The sequence below is a fragment of the Sprattus sprattus genome, assembly GCF_963457725.1.
Source record: "Sprattus sprattus genome assembly, chromosome: 19".
In the NCBI taxonomy this organism is placed as follows: Eukaryota; Metazoa; Chordata; class Actinopteri; order Clupeiformes; family Clupeidae; genus Sprattus; species Sprattus sprattus.
The window spans coordinates 17,419,460-17,436,774 of record NC_137917.1 but is presented as its reverse complement, the minus strand read 5'-3'; the positions used below and the strand labels follow the sequence as shown (position 1 = coordinate 17,436,774).

Below are 17,315 nucleotides of genomic sequence, written 5' to 3'. Positions count from 1 at the left end.
CAACATTACCAGATACGCCGTCATGGTGAGTGTGTGAGAATGCACCTCATCACTTTATACGTGTGTGTGTGTGTGTGTGTGTGTGTGTGTAGGTGTGTGTGTGAGAGAGAGAGAGAAAGAAAGAAAGAAAGAAGAAAAGTAACATAATATAGAGGAAGTCACTGAACCACTCTGTTAGTGTCTGTCGGGTGGTCTAGAAACAGACTCACCTTTTAAGGAGAACTCTATTATGGAGACAATGCAAGTGCTTGTCCCTGCTGAAAAAATATACATTTGGGAGATTTGTCTATTTTGAGAGAAATTCAAAATAAATACACACTATCCTCATAACGTAGGGAACAAAGTTTAATTGGGCAATAGACAAACCGCCCTGCAGGAGTTCATTGTGTCAGTGTAAACCATCCCCCCACCCCATACGGCCATAAATAGACATCCTCTGGTCTCTGTGGCACACTCTCCGGTCTCCTCCAGACTTGATTGGACTGTCATCTCCCTCTTTAAGAGCCGTCATAAGAATGCTGCTGCTTTTCAAAAATAGCAGTTTGGATCTCTTAAAATATCCAAAAGCCACAAAACTAGGCTGGACTGCCCTTACCAGAACCACCAAGCAGCCACCCCCACCCCCGAAGCCTGGAGCGTGAGGGTTAAAGGGTGGGTTGGATGGGTTGGGTGTGTGGCTCTGGGGTGTTGGGTGTTGGATGTGGAGCGTGGGCTGCACAGGGTGGGTGGGTGGGTTGTGTGTGTGTGGCTCTGAGATGTTGGGTGTTGGCTGTATTGGGTGGGTGGGTGGGTGGTGGAACTGTGTGGCAGAGTCGCCTGTGGTTTCTTTCTCTCACCACAACAGTGGCAGAAACATACAGAGCCACTGGAACCCACAAGAGCCAAGAAGGGAGGCGAACGGGAGCCATTATGGTTGTGGGGGGGGAGACAGAGACATGAGACAGCAGCTCCCTGATGGGAACAACAGCAGTGTGTGGTTTTGTCTGGTCTATATCGTATCTCTTCACATAAAGAGGCACACAGCCAGGAACACTGACTTCCAACTTAGCTTTGCGATAAAAGAAAATATTACAGCAGACATAAAGGGTTAAAACTAACAAACTAGCACTTGCTGACACTTACATAGCCAGCCTCGCCTTGTTTGGTATACCATTTTAAGCACACACAGAAGAATCGTAAATAGTTACAACTGGATGTTAGCAGTTGTACCTGTAACTGGTTGTAACAAACCGCTCAAAGGTCTTTGAAGAATCATAAATAGTTACAACTGGATGTTAGCAGTTGTACCTGTAACTGGTTGTAATAAACCGCTCACAGGTCTTTGAAGAATCGTAAACAGTTAGAACTGGATGTTAGCAGAGCAGACCGCTCACGGGTCATTGAGCTGGACATCTTCAGCGCTGGGGCCTCCTGCAGTCCTCCGAGGCTGGTGTTTGTTTTTGCCCTGCCAGTAGCTGCAGGCTAAAGCACACAGACCCAGGTCTCTGACATGACAAGAGCAACAACCGTGATTCACTCCCTGGCTCTGGGTCTGTTTGCACAGGCTCTCGCTCTGGTGGAAGTGGACGTGTGTTTGAAGTGAACTGACCTCTAAACGGTGTGCTTGGACTGAGGTGTTGGCAGCAGCGTGCTCTGTCACTGTCTACGCGTAAGCCCCTCCCCCTGACAGAACCTGCCTTGTCATTCTCTGATCCTCCTCAGACAACCTGCCAGTCACACACTCACAAACACATACACACCCACGCAAGTACAGGCAAACACACACACACACACACACACACACACACACACACACACACACACACACACACACACACCTGCACATACGCCAACACAGGATGCATGAGTATGTATTCAGTAATTGGCGGCTCTTCACCGGGACATGTTTCCAAAACGGTGCTCTGGAACATAAGTGACAGGTCACTTTATGTGAAGCCAGGAGGGAACTTGTTTTGATGTTTCAATTTTGTTTCCGTCTCTCTACCTCCCTCTGTCCTTCTCTTTCTCTCACTCTCTCTCTTCATCTGTCCTTTCTCTCTCTCTCTCTTTCTCGCTCTCTCTTGTTGATCTTGAGGCATTACAGAAAAATAAGGCCCTCAAGGGAGGTTAGACGAACAGCCTGAGGGAAATAAGTGTGTGTGTGTGTGTGTGTGTGTGTGTGTGTGTGTGTGTGTGTGTGTGTGTGTATGTGTGTGTGTGTATGTATGTGTGTTAGTCACGCTTCTGTGTTTTATACATCAATAGGGGCGGACAGCAGAGTTTACAACCAACATGGGGGGCAGGGGAAGAGATTCAACTAGGTGATGTTTGAATAGTGTTTAGCCATGTGTGCTTGTGTGTGGGTGTATGTGTGTGTGTGCGTGTGTGTGTGTGTGTGTGTGTGTGCTTGTATGTGTGTGTTTGTGTGTGTGTGTGTGTGTGTGTGTGTGTGTGCTTGCATGTGTGTGTGTGTGCGTGTGAGTGAGTGAGAATACAGACAGGGATATGTTTTGGCTTCTCTTTGTAAATATTTTTTTCATTTTCGCTGCCTGTAGCTTTTCTTATAGTTCTACGTTTGTACTTCCAAAACTCTTCTGTGGTTGTGCGACGGTAGCTGAAATGATTGTGACCAACTACACCCCCCCCCCCCCCCCCCCACCCCCCCCCCCCCCCCCCCCCCCCCACCCCCCCCCCCCCCCCCCCCCCCCACCCTCTGGGCCTGGTCATGAGTAAAACCAGCACCAGCTGGCGGGGAAAGAGGAATGTCTTTGGGTTCTGCAGATTGCCCTGAATATATTTATATGGAGGGCGGCCATCTCGTTACATTTCCCTTCTCCCTGCGCTCTGAAAACAGAGGAAATCCTGCTCACTCCAGACAGTGCCCCCCCCCCCTCCCCCTCTCCTTGGACAGCTTTCAGAGGAATCTGCTTATGTGAGCTATAGGTGTTAAACCATTGACTCCCCACATCCAGATCCCTCCGTCTCAACACACCTCACCCCTCGATGCTCTCACACACTTTCTTTCCCAGCTTGGGTTTCTCTTCTCTCTTTTCTTTTCTTCCTCTCTTAACATTTCCCCACAGGTGGTTGGAGTTTTCCCCTCAGCATTCATGCTGATTGTGGTATGATGGAGGGCCCTGAAAATGACATTTCACAAGCAGACACTTCAGTGTGTATGGGCCGAGTGATGGAAAACGACAGAAGGTTATCCGTACATCCCGTTCATGTCGAGCAGCTCCCCACAAACACCTCTGCAGATCCATGTAATTCCTCAGAGCCAAACCTGCTGATAAAATGTCTTACTTTCCTGTACTGTAATTCGCATTGGAGGAATGAGTGAGATCGTGGCCAGCGCTGATAGACAAAACAGCTCCGACTCCTCAGAGGAACCGCAGGATGTGCTCTGACACACGGAGGGGGCCCGTGTGATTGGCCGAGCATCTCTCAACGGTGTGGAGGTGGGCCTGACTTCCTGTAACCGCACACTCACACTGGAAGCGTCTCCCTCGCCGGCTCGTAGGACGCGACTCTGGTCCAGGTCTGGTGCGCTGCTGGGCAGTCTTCTGTCATTCCTTACCCACACCTCCGCACTCATCTGTTTCACTCTTCAGGACTGGTGGACTGGGTGTTTGGTCGTGGGAATGGACATGTATCTGTTCATCTACTCCCCTCCTCTTGTCTCCTCTTCATACCTTCTCTCTACGCTCACAATACTTTTACCAGATGACGTTTGACTCTCTCATTGTCATTCCCCACTTTCTTTTGTGTTGAGCTTCTGTGTATGAGATTATTTTATTTCTCTCCCTCTCCTTCCCCTCCCCCCTATCTCTCTGTTTGCCTCTCTCTCTTTCTTCCTCCAGGTTTTGGGTCATTACATCCGTAGACAGCAGGACCCAGAGACCTTCATCAATGAGATAAAGTACATAGCCAGTAACCCGGATGAGAAGTATTTCTTTAACGTGACAGACGAGGCAGCCCTGAATGACATCGTGGATGCACTGGGCGACCGCATCTTCAGTCTGGAAGGTGAGCAGTACAGGAGGTTAGCCACAATTATGTGAGAGAAGAGACAGAGAGATGGAGGGAAGGAGAGAGAGAGAGAGATGGAGGGAGGGGGAGAGAAAGAGAAGGGAGAGTGAGAAATGGAGGTAGAGAAAGATGAAGGGAGGGAGAGAAAGAGAGAGAGCGTGAGAGATGGAGGGAGGGAGAGAGAGAGAGAGAGAAAGACAAGGGAGAGTGAGAGAGAGATGGAGGGAGGGAGAGAGAGAGAGATAGAGGGATGGAGGGAGGGAGAGAGAGAGAGAGAGAGAGAGAAAGAGAGAAAGATGAGTGTTCCATCAGAAAGAGTACTACCATTGAACCCAGAGACTGGGTTTGAGGCTGGATAGAATGACTGCTGTCTCCGTGCCAGAGCTTTACACAAGTGCTGCTCACACACTCTGTCCACACACACACACACACACACACACACACACACACACACACACACACACACACACACACACACACAAAAAAACTCTGTCCACACACACACACACACACACATACTCTGTCCACTAACACTGAGTCGAGTGAAAGTACAGGAGGAGAGGAAGAGGAGAGATGATATCACTCCTATATTTTAAAACAACAGCTGCCATTTGAAGGGTTGGGTTCAGAACCAGCAGGCCTTAAGGGAGAGAGCGAGTGTCAAAGGACAAGACAGACTCAGGGAGCAGGGGAAAGGGAGGAGAGGACCATCTTGATTCCGAGAAGGAAGGAGAGGAAGGAAGGGAGGGAGTAGAGAAGAGAGGAGAGATAAGAAAGATCTGGAGATGTGTGGTTCTGGTGAGGATATGTCTGCCATTAATAAGGTTGGGATCTGTTTGATGGGATAGGCTGCCATTAATAAGGTGAGGATATGTTTGATGGGATAGGCTGGCATTAACAGGGTAAGGACATGTCTGATGGTATAGGCTGGCATGAGTAGGGTAAGGGTATATCGGATGGTATAAGATGGCATGAGTAGGGTGAGGCTATATCTGATGGTATAAGATGGCATGAGTAGGGTAAGGGTATATCTGATGGTATAGGCTGGCATGAGGGGGTTGATGATGGACATGTACCCTGTGGAAGCCATGCGTGCTCAACGGTGGAAGGAGAAGGATGTTTTTCAGTGACTGCGTGTGGCCTCCTAGTCTCCCTGAAAATAAATCAGAAAAGGAGGCATTTAGAAGCAGCGGCGCAGGATACTGGCAGGAGCTCCTACTCTGGAAGTGTCTATTATCGGCTGCAAACTCACTGAAGCCACTCAGATAAGTGCCACTCTCACAGGCCTAATTAGACCTCTGGAGGTAAGGGGGTTCCTCACCAGCTGCTCGATCTGGGAGACACCAGAGGGAGATGGAAGGGAGTGGGGATGGCTGCGGGATGGAAAGGGCGGAATGGTGGAGGGACATATGATGGTGAGGATGGGAATGGTTGAGGGAGATATGATGGTGAGGATAGGAATGATGGAGGGAGATATGATGGTGAGGATGGGAATGGTTGAGGGACATATGATGGTGAGGATGGGAATGATGGAGAAGAGGATGGTTGGAGTGTGCAGTTTTGTGGATGGTGGAGATGGAAAATAGAATGTTGATGGAGGTAGCGTTGCGGATATAGCATGGTGAACATGTGTGAGAGGGACCTTTGGGAGTGTTTTGTTTGTTTGTTTGTTTATAGATGTTTGGTGCAGTCCTGTATTTGTGCCATTGCAGGTACTCTGGGATACAATCAGAGCTCCTTTGAGATGGAGATGTCCCAGATCGGCTTCTCCACGCATGCCCTTGACGTGAGTACTTCTGTGTGTGTCCACCAGTGTTTCTCCGTTTCCCCAAAGCCAGATAACCTAAGCTTTACTTGCATTTAATCAGACATCCACCACAGAACACATGCTGAGTAACACAGGTTGACTTGAGGTCTGAGGCTGAGTTGAGATGCATTGAGCGGCGGGCTGGGCTGTGCTGTACTGTGAGGAGTTCTGTGTCTGTTTGGAGCAGGACGGGATCCTGTTTGGGATCGTGGGGGCGTACGACTGGGAAGGGGGGGTGCTAAAGGAGAGCAAGCAGGGCACTATCATCCCCCCCAGGGAGGCCTTTGAGAGCGAGTTCCCCCTGGAGCTCAAGAACCACGCCGCCTACCTGGGTGAGTCTCAAACCACCAAAATAACACACACACACACACACATGTTGCTACTTAATCAAAAACACACTGAATCTTTCTCTTACACACACACACACACACACACACAGTGCCCCCCAAAAGCACACACCCTGTCTGTACACTTACAGTCTGTTAATGGCCACATGCCTTCAAGTTCAGTGATTTGCCAGTAAGAAGGTAAGTGTATGTGTTTTCCAAGCACATTTGTCCAGGTGTGTTTCCAGTGTGTGTGCCCATTTTTATTAAGTGTGAGTATGTGTGTGTTTGAACCCTCCTCTATGAGTTTGCACATGTTAAGGTGTATTAGCATCTGTGTCTTGCAGGCTACACTGTGTCCTCGGTGGTAGTTGGTGATTGGAGGAGGCTTTATATAGCCGGGGCGCCCCGCTTCAAACATAAGGGAAAGGTCATCCTGTTTGAACTCAGCGCTGAAGGTGACGTCGCCATCTCTCAGGCCCTCAACGGGGAACAGGTGTGTGTGTTGACACTCAGAGCAACAGTGTGTGTCTGTCTCTCGTCGCTTTGTATGTGTGTGTGTGAGTGTGCAAACTGCAGCCTCAGACTCAGTACTTACTGTCACTATCAACTCTCTCATATAGAAAAATATTTTAGTATATTAGTAAATGTGTTTCATCTTTAGGGTTATCAGGTGTAGTCTAGTGTCCAGAGGTTATTTAGTTCTTTAGGCCATAAAAAAAAAAAAACTTAATGTAGTTATTTTAGGTCATGAGATTATCCTCATGTAATCCTTCACCATTGAGTGCAATAGATCAGTAGACCCACCTTATTGGAGGTCTAAAACAAGCACTTTTCTGTTCTGTTCTCTTTTTCTTTCATTTTCTTTTCCTCCGCTACATCCTGCTATCACCCACTCATCCTGTCTCTAGATCGGGTCGTACTACGGCAGCGAGGTGTGTGGTGTGGACGTGGACCATGACGGCATCACAGACGTTCTGCTGGTGGCAGCACCCATGTTCTTGGGCGCAGGGAACCGCGAGGCAGGGAAGGTCTACGTGTACAGTCTGGACGGGGTAAGGGAGAGGAACGCATTCCAGAGGTCTCCCCAGTGGCACATACACACTCTGCCATGTGTACTTTATTAGAGGCTAAAAACACACACACACACACACTTCAAAGGCTCAGTTCTCATGACATTGCTGAAGTGGCCACAAGTGTTTAAGGCATGAAATGCTTTCATTCGTAACTTAACTTAACTTAACGTCTCTCTCCAATCACCCTATCCCCACCACTGTCACCGCATCAACAACAACTACACACAAACACACACACACCCATCTGCTCTCTCACACACACACACACACATACATAAATACATATACACCCACATACACACCCATGCTCTTTTACACACACACACACACACACACACATCCACTTTCTTACACACACACCCTCAACACTCACACACACACCCTCAACTCTTACACGCACATCCCTCCCTCACACTCACACCCGCACGCACTCCCTCTGTAGGATGGCTTTGCTCCTAACGGGACGCTGCAGTCGCAGCAGAAGGCCCAGGATGCCCGTTTCGGTTATGCCATGACTTCTGTGCCCGACCTCAACCACGACGGCTACGCAGACGTGCTGGTGGGAGCGCCGCTGGAGGACGACCACCAGGGGGCACTCTACGTTTACCATGGTGATGAGTTCTACATCATCCCCCAGTACAAACAGGTAACCACAGAGACAGTGAGGCTACACGACCCGTACAAGAAGAAGCTAAACAGTATCAAGACTTGATAATGTGATTGCATTAGGCTTACAGGTTGGACTTAAAGCTCATGAATCCGATGTCATTCAAGTCAGATGTCTGGTTTGTGTAGGAATTGTTTGTACACCGGCCTCTCCTAAGTGAATGAATGAAATGTTCTAACGATCATTTCACCAATTCACTACTCACTTTATCACCCCCATCTCCCTCTCGCCACCTCTTTCTCTCCTTCACCGCCCCCCCCCCCCCCCCCCCCCCCGCCCCCCCCAGCGTATCGCGGGCTCCCTCATGTCTCCAGGGCTGAAGTATTTCGGTCGCAGTGTGAGCGGTCAGATGGACCTGGATGGAGACAACCTGCTGGACCTGGCTGTAGGAGCACAGGGCAGTGCTATACTACTCAGGTAATCTCACACACACACACACACACACACACACACTCTCTCTCTCTCACACGCGCATACACACTCACTCCCTCACTCACCTCATACACACCACACAATACAGTTCAATGCTCACACATGCCAACTTGATCTTGACACAGCAGACATCACTCCACACACTAACACATGTTTTGGATCGTCGTGGCATGAGGCAGTAAGGTCACTTCCCAGTTCACCTGTGCCAGTCACAGTGACCTCACCTCTGAAGTGTATGGTTAGACTACAGCTTACCTGTGCCAGTCACAGTGTCCTCACCTCTGAAGTGTATGGTTAGACTACAGCGCACCTGTGCCAGTCACAGTGTCCTCACCTCTGAAGTGTATGGTTAGACTACAGCGCACCTGTGCCAGTCACAGTGACCTCACCTCTGAAGTCTATGGTTAGGCTACAGCGCACCTGTGCCAGTCACAGTGTCCTCACCTCTGAAGTCTATGGTAAGTCACCAGTCACAGTGACCTCGCCTCTGAAGAATCAGAGTCAGAAAAAGTGTATTGTTAGACTCCTGCGCACCTGTCTCAGCAAAGAACACAAATGAGAAATTCCACAATTTGTTGAATATGACCCTGAGCCATTACTTCAGTTGAACTGAATCAGCACTAATTTCACGTTGCTTGTGTACTGTCCCCCTCCTGCCCTGTCCTGCCCTTCCCTCTCTCGTCTCTGTAGCTCACGGAACATTGTTCAGATCAACGTGACTCTGACCTTCCAACCTCACTCCATCAACGTCATCCAGAAGAACTGTCAGCGGGGCGGCCGCGAGTCTGCCTGCCTCAACGCCTCCGCCTGCTTCCTGGCCCTCTCACGCCTGCCCAGGGCTTCTGGAAACTACTTTGGTACTATCTCTCTCTCTCTCTCCTTCTCTCTCCATCTATCTCCCTCTCTCTCTCTCTCCCTCTTTCTCTCTCTCTCTCCCTCTGCCTCTCCCTTTGTGTGTATTTTTGAGACTGCTAATGGTATTATCCTGGAACCGCATTTGTTTCAGTATAAATTCAGTTCCCCTGTGTAATCCAAAGCCTATATCCCATTAAAGTATGCCTGATGATATTTCTCTAGCAAACCTTGACATAATTCAGTTAGCCTGTATGCCTGTCAAGCTTGTATGCTGCATACAGTATCAGTATAGTTAAAACCTTATAGTAGTCTATTGAAGTTGAACCACCCCACATCCCTGTCCTATCTCGTCCTATCCCTAACCCTATCCCTCCTGGTGTTTAGAGCTACAAGTTGGGGCCATGTTGGACGACAGGAAGTTGTCGGCACGGGCGGTCTTCGACAACAACTCCCAGCGCCAGACCAGCATTGGGGTTCGCATCCGGGTCGGCATCCCCACGTGCCACCCCCTTCCATTCCATGTGTTTGTAAGTCCACACACTACCACTACCACTTAATCAGCCATACAGCGTCTCACGCCATATTGATCATGCTGTCATCAGCTACCATCTCAATACTCATCTACAGAGGGTTACACACACATTCACACACACACACACACACACACACACACACACACACACACACACACACACACACACACACACACACACACACACACACACACACACACACACACACACACATACACACATACACACACACAGAATTTCACTCTGTACTCACACACAGATACTCAAAAGAGTTTGGTGTGTGTTCAGTGTCTGAGCAACTAGACTAGGACAAGGACTACTAAACATGCTGAACATTCAGTGCTAAAGCAGACCCTTCTTTATTCCGTTATTATGATGAAGTATTTTTACTTTGCCTCAATCAACTATATGGCCAAAAACATGTGAATACTTGGCCATAACACCCATATGAACTTGTTGAACATCCCATTCCAAAACCATAGACATTAATATGGAGTTGCGCCTCCCTTCTTCTTCTGGGAGGGGAGGCTGTAACATCAGCAATACAACAGCCTCCACTCTTCCTCTGCCAATATAGCCAAAAGATTCTTGGAAAGAAATACGTTTGTGAGGTCAGGCATTGATGTTGGAGGAGAGGCCTGGCTCGCAGTCAGCATTACCATTCATCCCAAAGGAGTTCAGTGGGGTGAAGGTCAGGGATCTGTGCAGGTTCCTCCACACCAAATTCATTAACCCACGTCATTATGGACCTAGCTTTGTGCACAGGAACACAGTCATGCTGAAACAGGAAAGGGACTTTCCCAAACTGTTCCCACAAAGTTGGAAGCATACAATTGTCTCAGATGTCTTTGTATTCTTTCGGATTAATGTTAGCCATCACTGGAAGTAAGAGGCCTAGCCCAGAACAACAGCCCCAGACCAGCACTGTGAATTCTGGTAGTGCTCTCATGGCATTCGCCAAACCCAGATTGGTCCATCAGAAGGCCAGACAGCGAAGCGTGATTCATCACTCCACATAATGTCCACAGGAGTCCAGTAGCAGTGGGCTTTATAACCAGAAATGTCACAAACTGACTTGTGGCAAAGGTGGCACCCTATGACAGCTCCAAGCTCTTCAGTATGACTGTTTCTACTGCCATACTGTTTGCCTACAGAGATTGTGTGGCTATGTGCTTGATTTTATGCACCTGTTAGTAATGGGTGAGACTGTAACAGCTGAACTCAATCCTTAAGAGAGGTGTCCACATACTCTTGGCCATATAGTGTACCTCTCCTTCTCTCTGATAGGACACCGCTGATTACATCCGACCAATCAGCTTCACACTCCGCTACAAGATCAACGACACAGAAGGAGCCCCTGTGCTGGATGAGGGCTGGCCAACTACCGTCAAGAAGTCTGTGAGTGTTGGTACACTGTCTGTGTGTGTGTGTGTGTATCATTATAACAACAAGGAATAGTATTATAAGCCAACTACCGTAAAGAAGTCTGTGAGTGTTGGTACACTGTCTGTGTGTGTGTGTGTGTATCATTATAACAACAAGGAATAGTATTATAAGCCAACTACCGTAAAGAAGTCGGTGAGTTGTCAAGGAGTCTGTGAGTTTTGGAACACTGTCCTTTTTCTCTATGACAACAAGGAACAGCATTATAAGGAACACTAATCAACCACCAACAAATGTGAGGTTATAAAACGGTCATAAACGGTTATATATATATATAAAAAGGTTATAACAGGAGTTGCTGATTAATTGTAATGTATGCTAAATACATTCAGGACAACAAATCAATTACTGGTTAGTTTGATTAACGGAGGGTTAAGAGTTTAAAGACAACAAATCAATTGCTGATAGAGGAAAACATTTTGGTATTTCCAATATGCCTGTGTCAAGGAAAAAATATGTTAGACATCAAGCTGAAATCTCACTGAAAGAAGATAAGCTTGCCATTTCCAGCAATGTGTCAGTTTGGTTAAGAAATGTGTTGGCTGAATTAAGTAGTATGGGTAATTATTGTAATTTGCTGGGGTTTTAGGTTATAATTTACATGAACTCCACAGCTGACCGAAACAACATTTTTACAGTGTTTGGCTTGGAACCTTAGGAATGCCTCTGATGGTCTTAATTTGGGGGAAGAAAAGTGGGCAACAATTATGTAGATGCTTGTGTTCAGTTAGCCTCAAAATAACTCACATGTCCATAAACATTAACAACTTTTAATTGATAATGAACTCTGTCCCCCTAGCAACCTTTAAAGAATCCCCTCGGTCCTCTAACTGTGTTGAACTTTTCCACCCCTCCTCCAGATCGCCTTCTTTAAGGACTGCGGCGAGGACGATGTGTGTGTGACAGACCTGGTGCTTCAGGCCCACATGGACATCTCAGGAACAAGGTCACCCTGAAGCTTTCATACTGTGTCATATAACTGCTGTTGCCAGTGTGTATAGATGTGTCGAGGTACACCTGGGGAGCATAGATGGAAGTGGAGTTTTCAACCTAAGCCACTACTTAAATGTAAATACAGTTAGGTTTGGTGAATATATTTGAAAATGTCGAGTGCACACAAGTGATGTTGAACACAATCGTAGCTATGAGTCAAGAGAAGAATGAATTTGAGAAACGAACGTGGCTAACCCTAGAAAAACATGGCGACCAGTGTGTGCTTTAGCGTCTGTAATAAGAAAACCCCTGATTGGTTAAAGCCTTAGAAACATTAAAGGTTCTTCTATAAGGACATGCAAGAACCTCTTCTAGATTCGAATGCTGTGCCAACACCATGCCATCATTCAAAAGATTTAGAAGAAGAGTCCCCACCCTCTGACATCATGAAGATAACTACCATGTTTGTACACTATTTAAAGTCTGCTCGGTGTTGTGAGCATGTTTTATGGTGTTGCCATGGCTTCTGCACCATCTTCCCAGCAAGTGGCTTTTAATCCAGTCCATACATCTCCAAACTAGGCCAGGGTTTTCAGGCTGCCCTGGTGTGGTTTAAGGAATGCTGAGGGCAGCTGCGGATTGTTCCGGACTGTTCCGGACCGCGGCGGCAGTCTACCACAAAAACATGAGCCAGGAGTACTGGTGTTGCTTTAACCGCTTTAATGTTGTGCTGAAATGTCTGGTTCTGGTGTGGATGTGTTCTGGTTCTGGTTCTGGTGAGCAGGCAGCAGCCATATGTGATCCGGAGCCCCCGTAGGAAGCTGGCCGTGGAGGTGCAGCTAAACAACCTCCAGGAGAACGCCTACAACACCAGCCTGACCCTGCAGTACTCCAAGAACCTGCACTTTTCAAGTCTCAGCATACGGGTACACACACACACACACACACACACACACACACACACACACACACACACAATCACACACACACACACACACACACACACACACACACACACACACACACACACACACACACACAGACACACAGACACACACACAGACACACACACAGGAACACACAGCCATACACACAGACACACACATACACACACACACAAACACACACAGACATACAAACACACACACACACACACACACACACACACACACACACACACACACACACACACACACACACACACACACACACACACACACACACACACACACACACACAGCCATACACAGCTTACACCACATGTGTATGTGAATCATGTATGTGTGTGTTTCTGGGTGTTTTGCAGGAGGATGCCCATATAAAGATCGAGTGCACAGCCCTTGGCTCCAACTCCCACTCCTGTAATGTGAGCTACCCAGTGTTCCGCTCACACTCCAAGGTCCGTGAAACATCCAGACTAACACACACAACACACACCTTGTTTGACCTGGAGCGCTACTGCAATCTGCCTTTCAATCTGTCTTTCTTTCTCCTTCTCAGGTGAACTTCATGCTGGAGTTTGAGTTCAGCTGCACGTCTCTCATCAGCAAAGTTCAGATGAAACTCACGGCATCCAGGTAGAGTATTATGTGCCCAAACCCATACCAACGCATGTGCATGCATGTACAGTATATGTGCATTTCTTTATTTTCAAGGAGTGTTTTCACACTTCTCTGTGTGTGTGTGTGTGTGTGTGTGTGTGTGTGTGTGTGTGTGTGTGTGTGTGTGTGTGTGTGTGTGTGTGTGTGTGTGTGTGTGTGTGTGTGTGTGTGTGTGTGTGTGTGTGCATGTTTGTGTGTGTGCGTGTGCATGTGTGTGTGTTGATGCTGTTTTCATTTCTCTCTCAACAGTGACAGTGTGGAGAGTGAGGACACACTGGGAGATAACAGCGTCCAGCTGCAGACAATAGTGCAGTATGAGCCAGACCTCTTCATTTCCAGGTCAGACACTACATCCGCTTCCTTGCCTCCAATCATTTCTCACACTGTTCTCTTGTTCTATAGTTCTATTTCAACCACTCTTGCACTTTAGCACTTTTTTTTTTGTGTCATATTTTTTCATTTGGTGTCAGTAATATATCAATCCCCCCCCCCCCCCTTTGTGTTTGGTTTGTACCATCTCTCCTGCTGTTGCTTGTGGTTTGTCCCGGCAAAAGTGAGTCTAACCTGAATCGGTATGAGGTACATCCCACTCGGACTGTCTCTGAGGCGATGGGACCGGAGTTCTACACTTACTTCAGGGTGGGTGCCAAATCATCCCCGCCTGAAATACAAATCACACTTGCATGCACACATTGTATCATTGGATTGATTACTTAAGGAAGGTGTTTACTTAAGTATGTTGAAATATTAATGCCTGCATGTTTATGTTTGTGTGTGTGCCTGTGTGTGTACTTCTAGGTGCAGAATCTGGGCTGTTATGCCGTCAGTAATATGGAGTTGAGGATCAGCCTGCCTGCAGTGGCTGCAGGTGATAGGAGCTTCATGTACGTGGCAGAGGCCTTCTCACACAACGTGAGTAGCTCACCTTAGTGTCTCAACACTGTCATGTCACAACTGTGTGTTTTGTGTGTGAGTGTGTGTGGGTGACTGTACGTGCATGGTATGTGTGTCTCAGAATGTGTAAGTATGTGTGCATGCATATGAAGCTGCGCACATGTGTTTGTTTGTCAGTGTGTGCTTATTTATGTGTGTGTGTGTGTGTGTGTGTGTGTGTTTGTGTGTGTGTGTGCACTCTGCAGACGACAGGCGTAAACTGCAGTGTCAGGAGTGATCTCCCTCAGCTGAAGGACAGACAGAGGGACGTGTGGCCACTGCACCCAGAGGACATGCTCAAAACTGACCTGCTGGTGAGTGTGTGTGTGTGTGTGGTTTATTTCTAATCAGCGCAGAGTGTATGGAATGGTTAGGGTAATAGAGTTCTTTAGTGTTAATTGTGTAGATCATGTTTAAAATAGCATGCCTTTTTTCCAAAGTTTGTTTTATATTAATGGTATTATGTTTTGTACATTTTCGTATATTTTCATGGATATAACCAGATCAGCAGTATTGATTGGGTGCATTCAATTATTTGTCCATTTAAACTAGTCAGACAGCCAGCTAGTGTGCTTTCATTCATGGTTTTAATGCAGTTTGAAGGGGAAGTGTTGGATGTTCAGTGTTTATCCCAGAGTCTGTGTGGTGACATCACCTGTGTGGTGTCCTCACCTGTCTGGTGTCCTCACCTGTCTGGTGTCCTCACCTGTGTGGTGTCCTCACCTGTGGTGACCTTTGACCTCCTGTCCCACTAGAACTGCACGAGGTCATGGTGTGTGGAGGTGACATGCCAGATACAGCAGCTGCTCAAATCCCAGTCTGCACTCATACGCCTCACCAGGAGAGTTAATGACAACTTCTTCAGACAGGTACACGCCCGCGCACACACACACGCACACGCACACGCACACGCACACGCACACGCACACGCACACACACACATGCACACACACACACACTTTTTCATCTCACCAGGAGTCAACAACTCCTTCAGAGTGAAGCTACACACCCAGGCTGACATACCAATATGAAGCTAATGTCGAGGATGCATTATATGACAACATTCCTTAGAGTATTTCACTGCTTTTGTTTGATGTATTGTTCTCCTCAGGCAAAGTTTAAATCAGTGCGGATTGTGGGCTCATATACACTGGCTGTGAAGGAGTCCAACCTGATAACGCTGGGCAATGCTGCCATCTGGAGGGAGGTGAGGGAACTACACTCATCTCCACAAGTTTGGGCTGGACCATCATGCAGTCAGCGCACACCTATGTCACACATGAAGTCTAATACTCTCCTTGACCTTTCATCTACTCCCTTGAGCTTCAACCTCACACTTATCCTTAGCAAAACTAATTTCTACCTATGTGTGTGTGTGTGTTTGTGTGTTTGTCTGCGCGTGTGCATATGGATTGTGTGTGTGTCCGCATATGTATATGGATGGTTTGACTCTGTATATGTGTGTGTGTGTGTGTGTGTGTGTAGACAGTATTGGAGATTCTGAAGGGCCGCTCCATCCCCATCTCTCTGTGGATTCTGATCGGCAGTATTATCGGAGGCCTGCTGCTCCTTGCCCTCATCATCTTCATCCTGTGGAAGGTCAGCAGGCATTTACACACACACACACACACACACACCTGAAGGCCAGCAGGTACTTACACAAAGCCACACACCTGAAGGTCAGCAGGCACCCAGACAGACGGACAGACAGACAGACAGACAGACAGACAGACAGACAGACAGACAGACAGACAGACAGACAGACAGACAGACAGACAGACAGACAGACAGACAGACAGACAGACAGACAGACAGACACACACACACACACACACACACACACACACACACACACAGTAGACCTAAGCAGGATCGTCAAGGATCATCAAGGCTCCACAGTATACTTCTATCTGGGCCAAAGTAAATGATGTTGGGAGAAAGTAAAAACCTGCATGCTGTTGCGTTCAAATTGATTAAATCAAATCACATCTCATGAATTCCACCATACCACCTGATTCTGGAACACATCTGGCATGGATGAATGCATTTTTTACTTGAACTGTCTTTACTTTGGCCTGTACATACCTCTTCCACAGACACTAATGTATACTTTCTGATAGTTTTGAATCTGACATCCACTTTACTGAACCTGGTGTCTCTGTCCTTCAGTTGGGTTTCTTCGCACGAAAGCAGAGGAATGATGAAGACGAGGACAAAGATGACTGAGCCCCGGCGTCATGGCAACACTCCTACAACATCACCTCCATGACGACCGGACAACTGCTTCCTCCTGCCAAGCTGGCAGCTCCTCCCACCTCAACCACTACCTACACACCCAAACCCCTCTCATTAACATTCACTCATTTGGTTGAACATTTTTTATCCAAATCAACTTACGAGTGAGAAACAACCCTCAAGCTACAATGGGAGACTTTGGAGTAAGCACTAAGTACCAAATCTATTTAAAGTGAAAGGAGATTGGGTGAAGAAGTGCTCAGTAAGTGCACGATAGGCATGTTATGGTGTCAGGAGAGGAGGGGTTCCAGGAGGTATAAGGCCCTCTCCCCAGCAGCTTTGATGGCATGGCTACCCCAGGGCCAGACCCCCCCCCCCCCCTCTCCAGCACTGGCTGCAGGGGCACAGGTACATACAGGGAGCCCAACCAGCCAGCACACACACTACTCCTGTTTCTATCAGGAGG

The 17,315-nt window shown here is 47.7% G+C and overlaps 1 protein-coding gene across 1 annotated transcript in view; it reads left to right on the top strand.

The window, feature by feature from the left end:
- The window catches only part of itga10 (integrin, alpha 10), a gene marked incomplete at its 5' end in the record, with an annotated part of 37,910 nt that extends 20,690 nt beyond the window's left edge, over positions 1-17,220 (top strand). Inside the window, 22 exons of the mRNA XM_080857461.1 lie at positions 3,840-4,005; positions 5,721-5,794; positions 6,003-6,147; positions 6,489-6,637; positions 7,053-7,196; positions 7,660-7,863; positions 8,171-8,301; positions 9,007-9,173; positions 9,556-9,698; positions 10,992-11,102; positions 12,008-12,093; positions 12,865-13,006; positions 13,387-13,479; positions 13,581-13,657; positions 13,931-14,020; positions 14,236-14,320; positions 14,480-14,593; positions 14,821-14,928; positions 15,370-15,483; positions 15,726-15,821; positions 16,100-16,213; positions 16,784-17,220. Of these exons, the coding sequence (XP_080713587.1) occupies positions 3,840-4,005; positions 5,721-5,794; positions 6,003-6,147; positions 6,489-6,637; positions 7,053-7,196; positions 7,660-7,863; positions 8,171-8,301; positions 9,007-9,173; positions 9,556-9,698; positions 10,992-11,102; positions 12,008-12,093; positions 12,865-13,006; positions 13,387-13,479; positions 13,581-13,657; positions 13,931-14,020; positions 14,236-14,320; positions 14,480-14,593; positions 14,821-14,928; positions 15,370-15,483; positions 15,726-15,821; positions 16,100-16,213; positions 16,784-16,840 (2,610 nt within the window). The 3' untranslated portion in view covers positions 16,841-17,220. The remainder of the gene's footprint in view (positions 1-3,839; positions 4,006-5,720; positions 5,795-6,002; positions 6,148-6,488; positions 6,638-7,052; positions 7,197-7,659; positions 7,864-8,170; positions 8,302-9,006; positions 9,174-9,555; positions 9,699-10,991; positions 11,103-12,007; positions 12,094-12,864; positions 13,007-13,386; positions 13,480-13,580; positions 13,658-13,930; positions 14,021-14,235; positions 14,321-14,479; positions 14,594-14,820; positions 14,929-15,369; positions 15,484-15,725; positions 15,822-16,099; positions 16,214-16,783) is intronic.
- Positions 17,221-17,315: the final 95 nt, after the last annotated feature.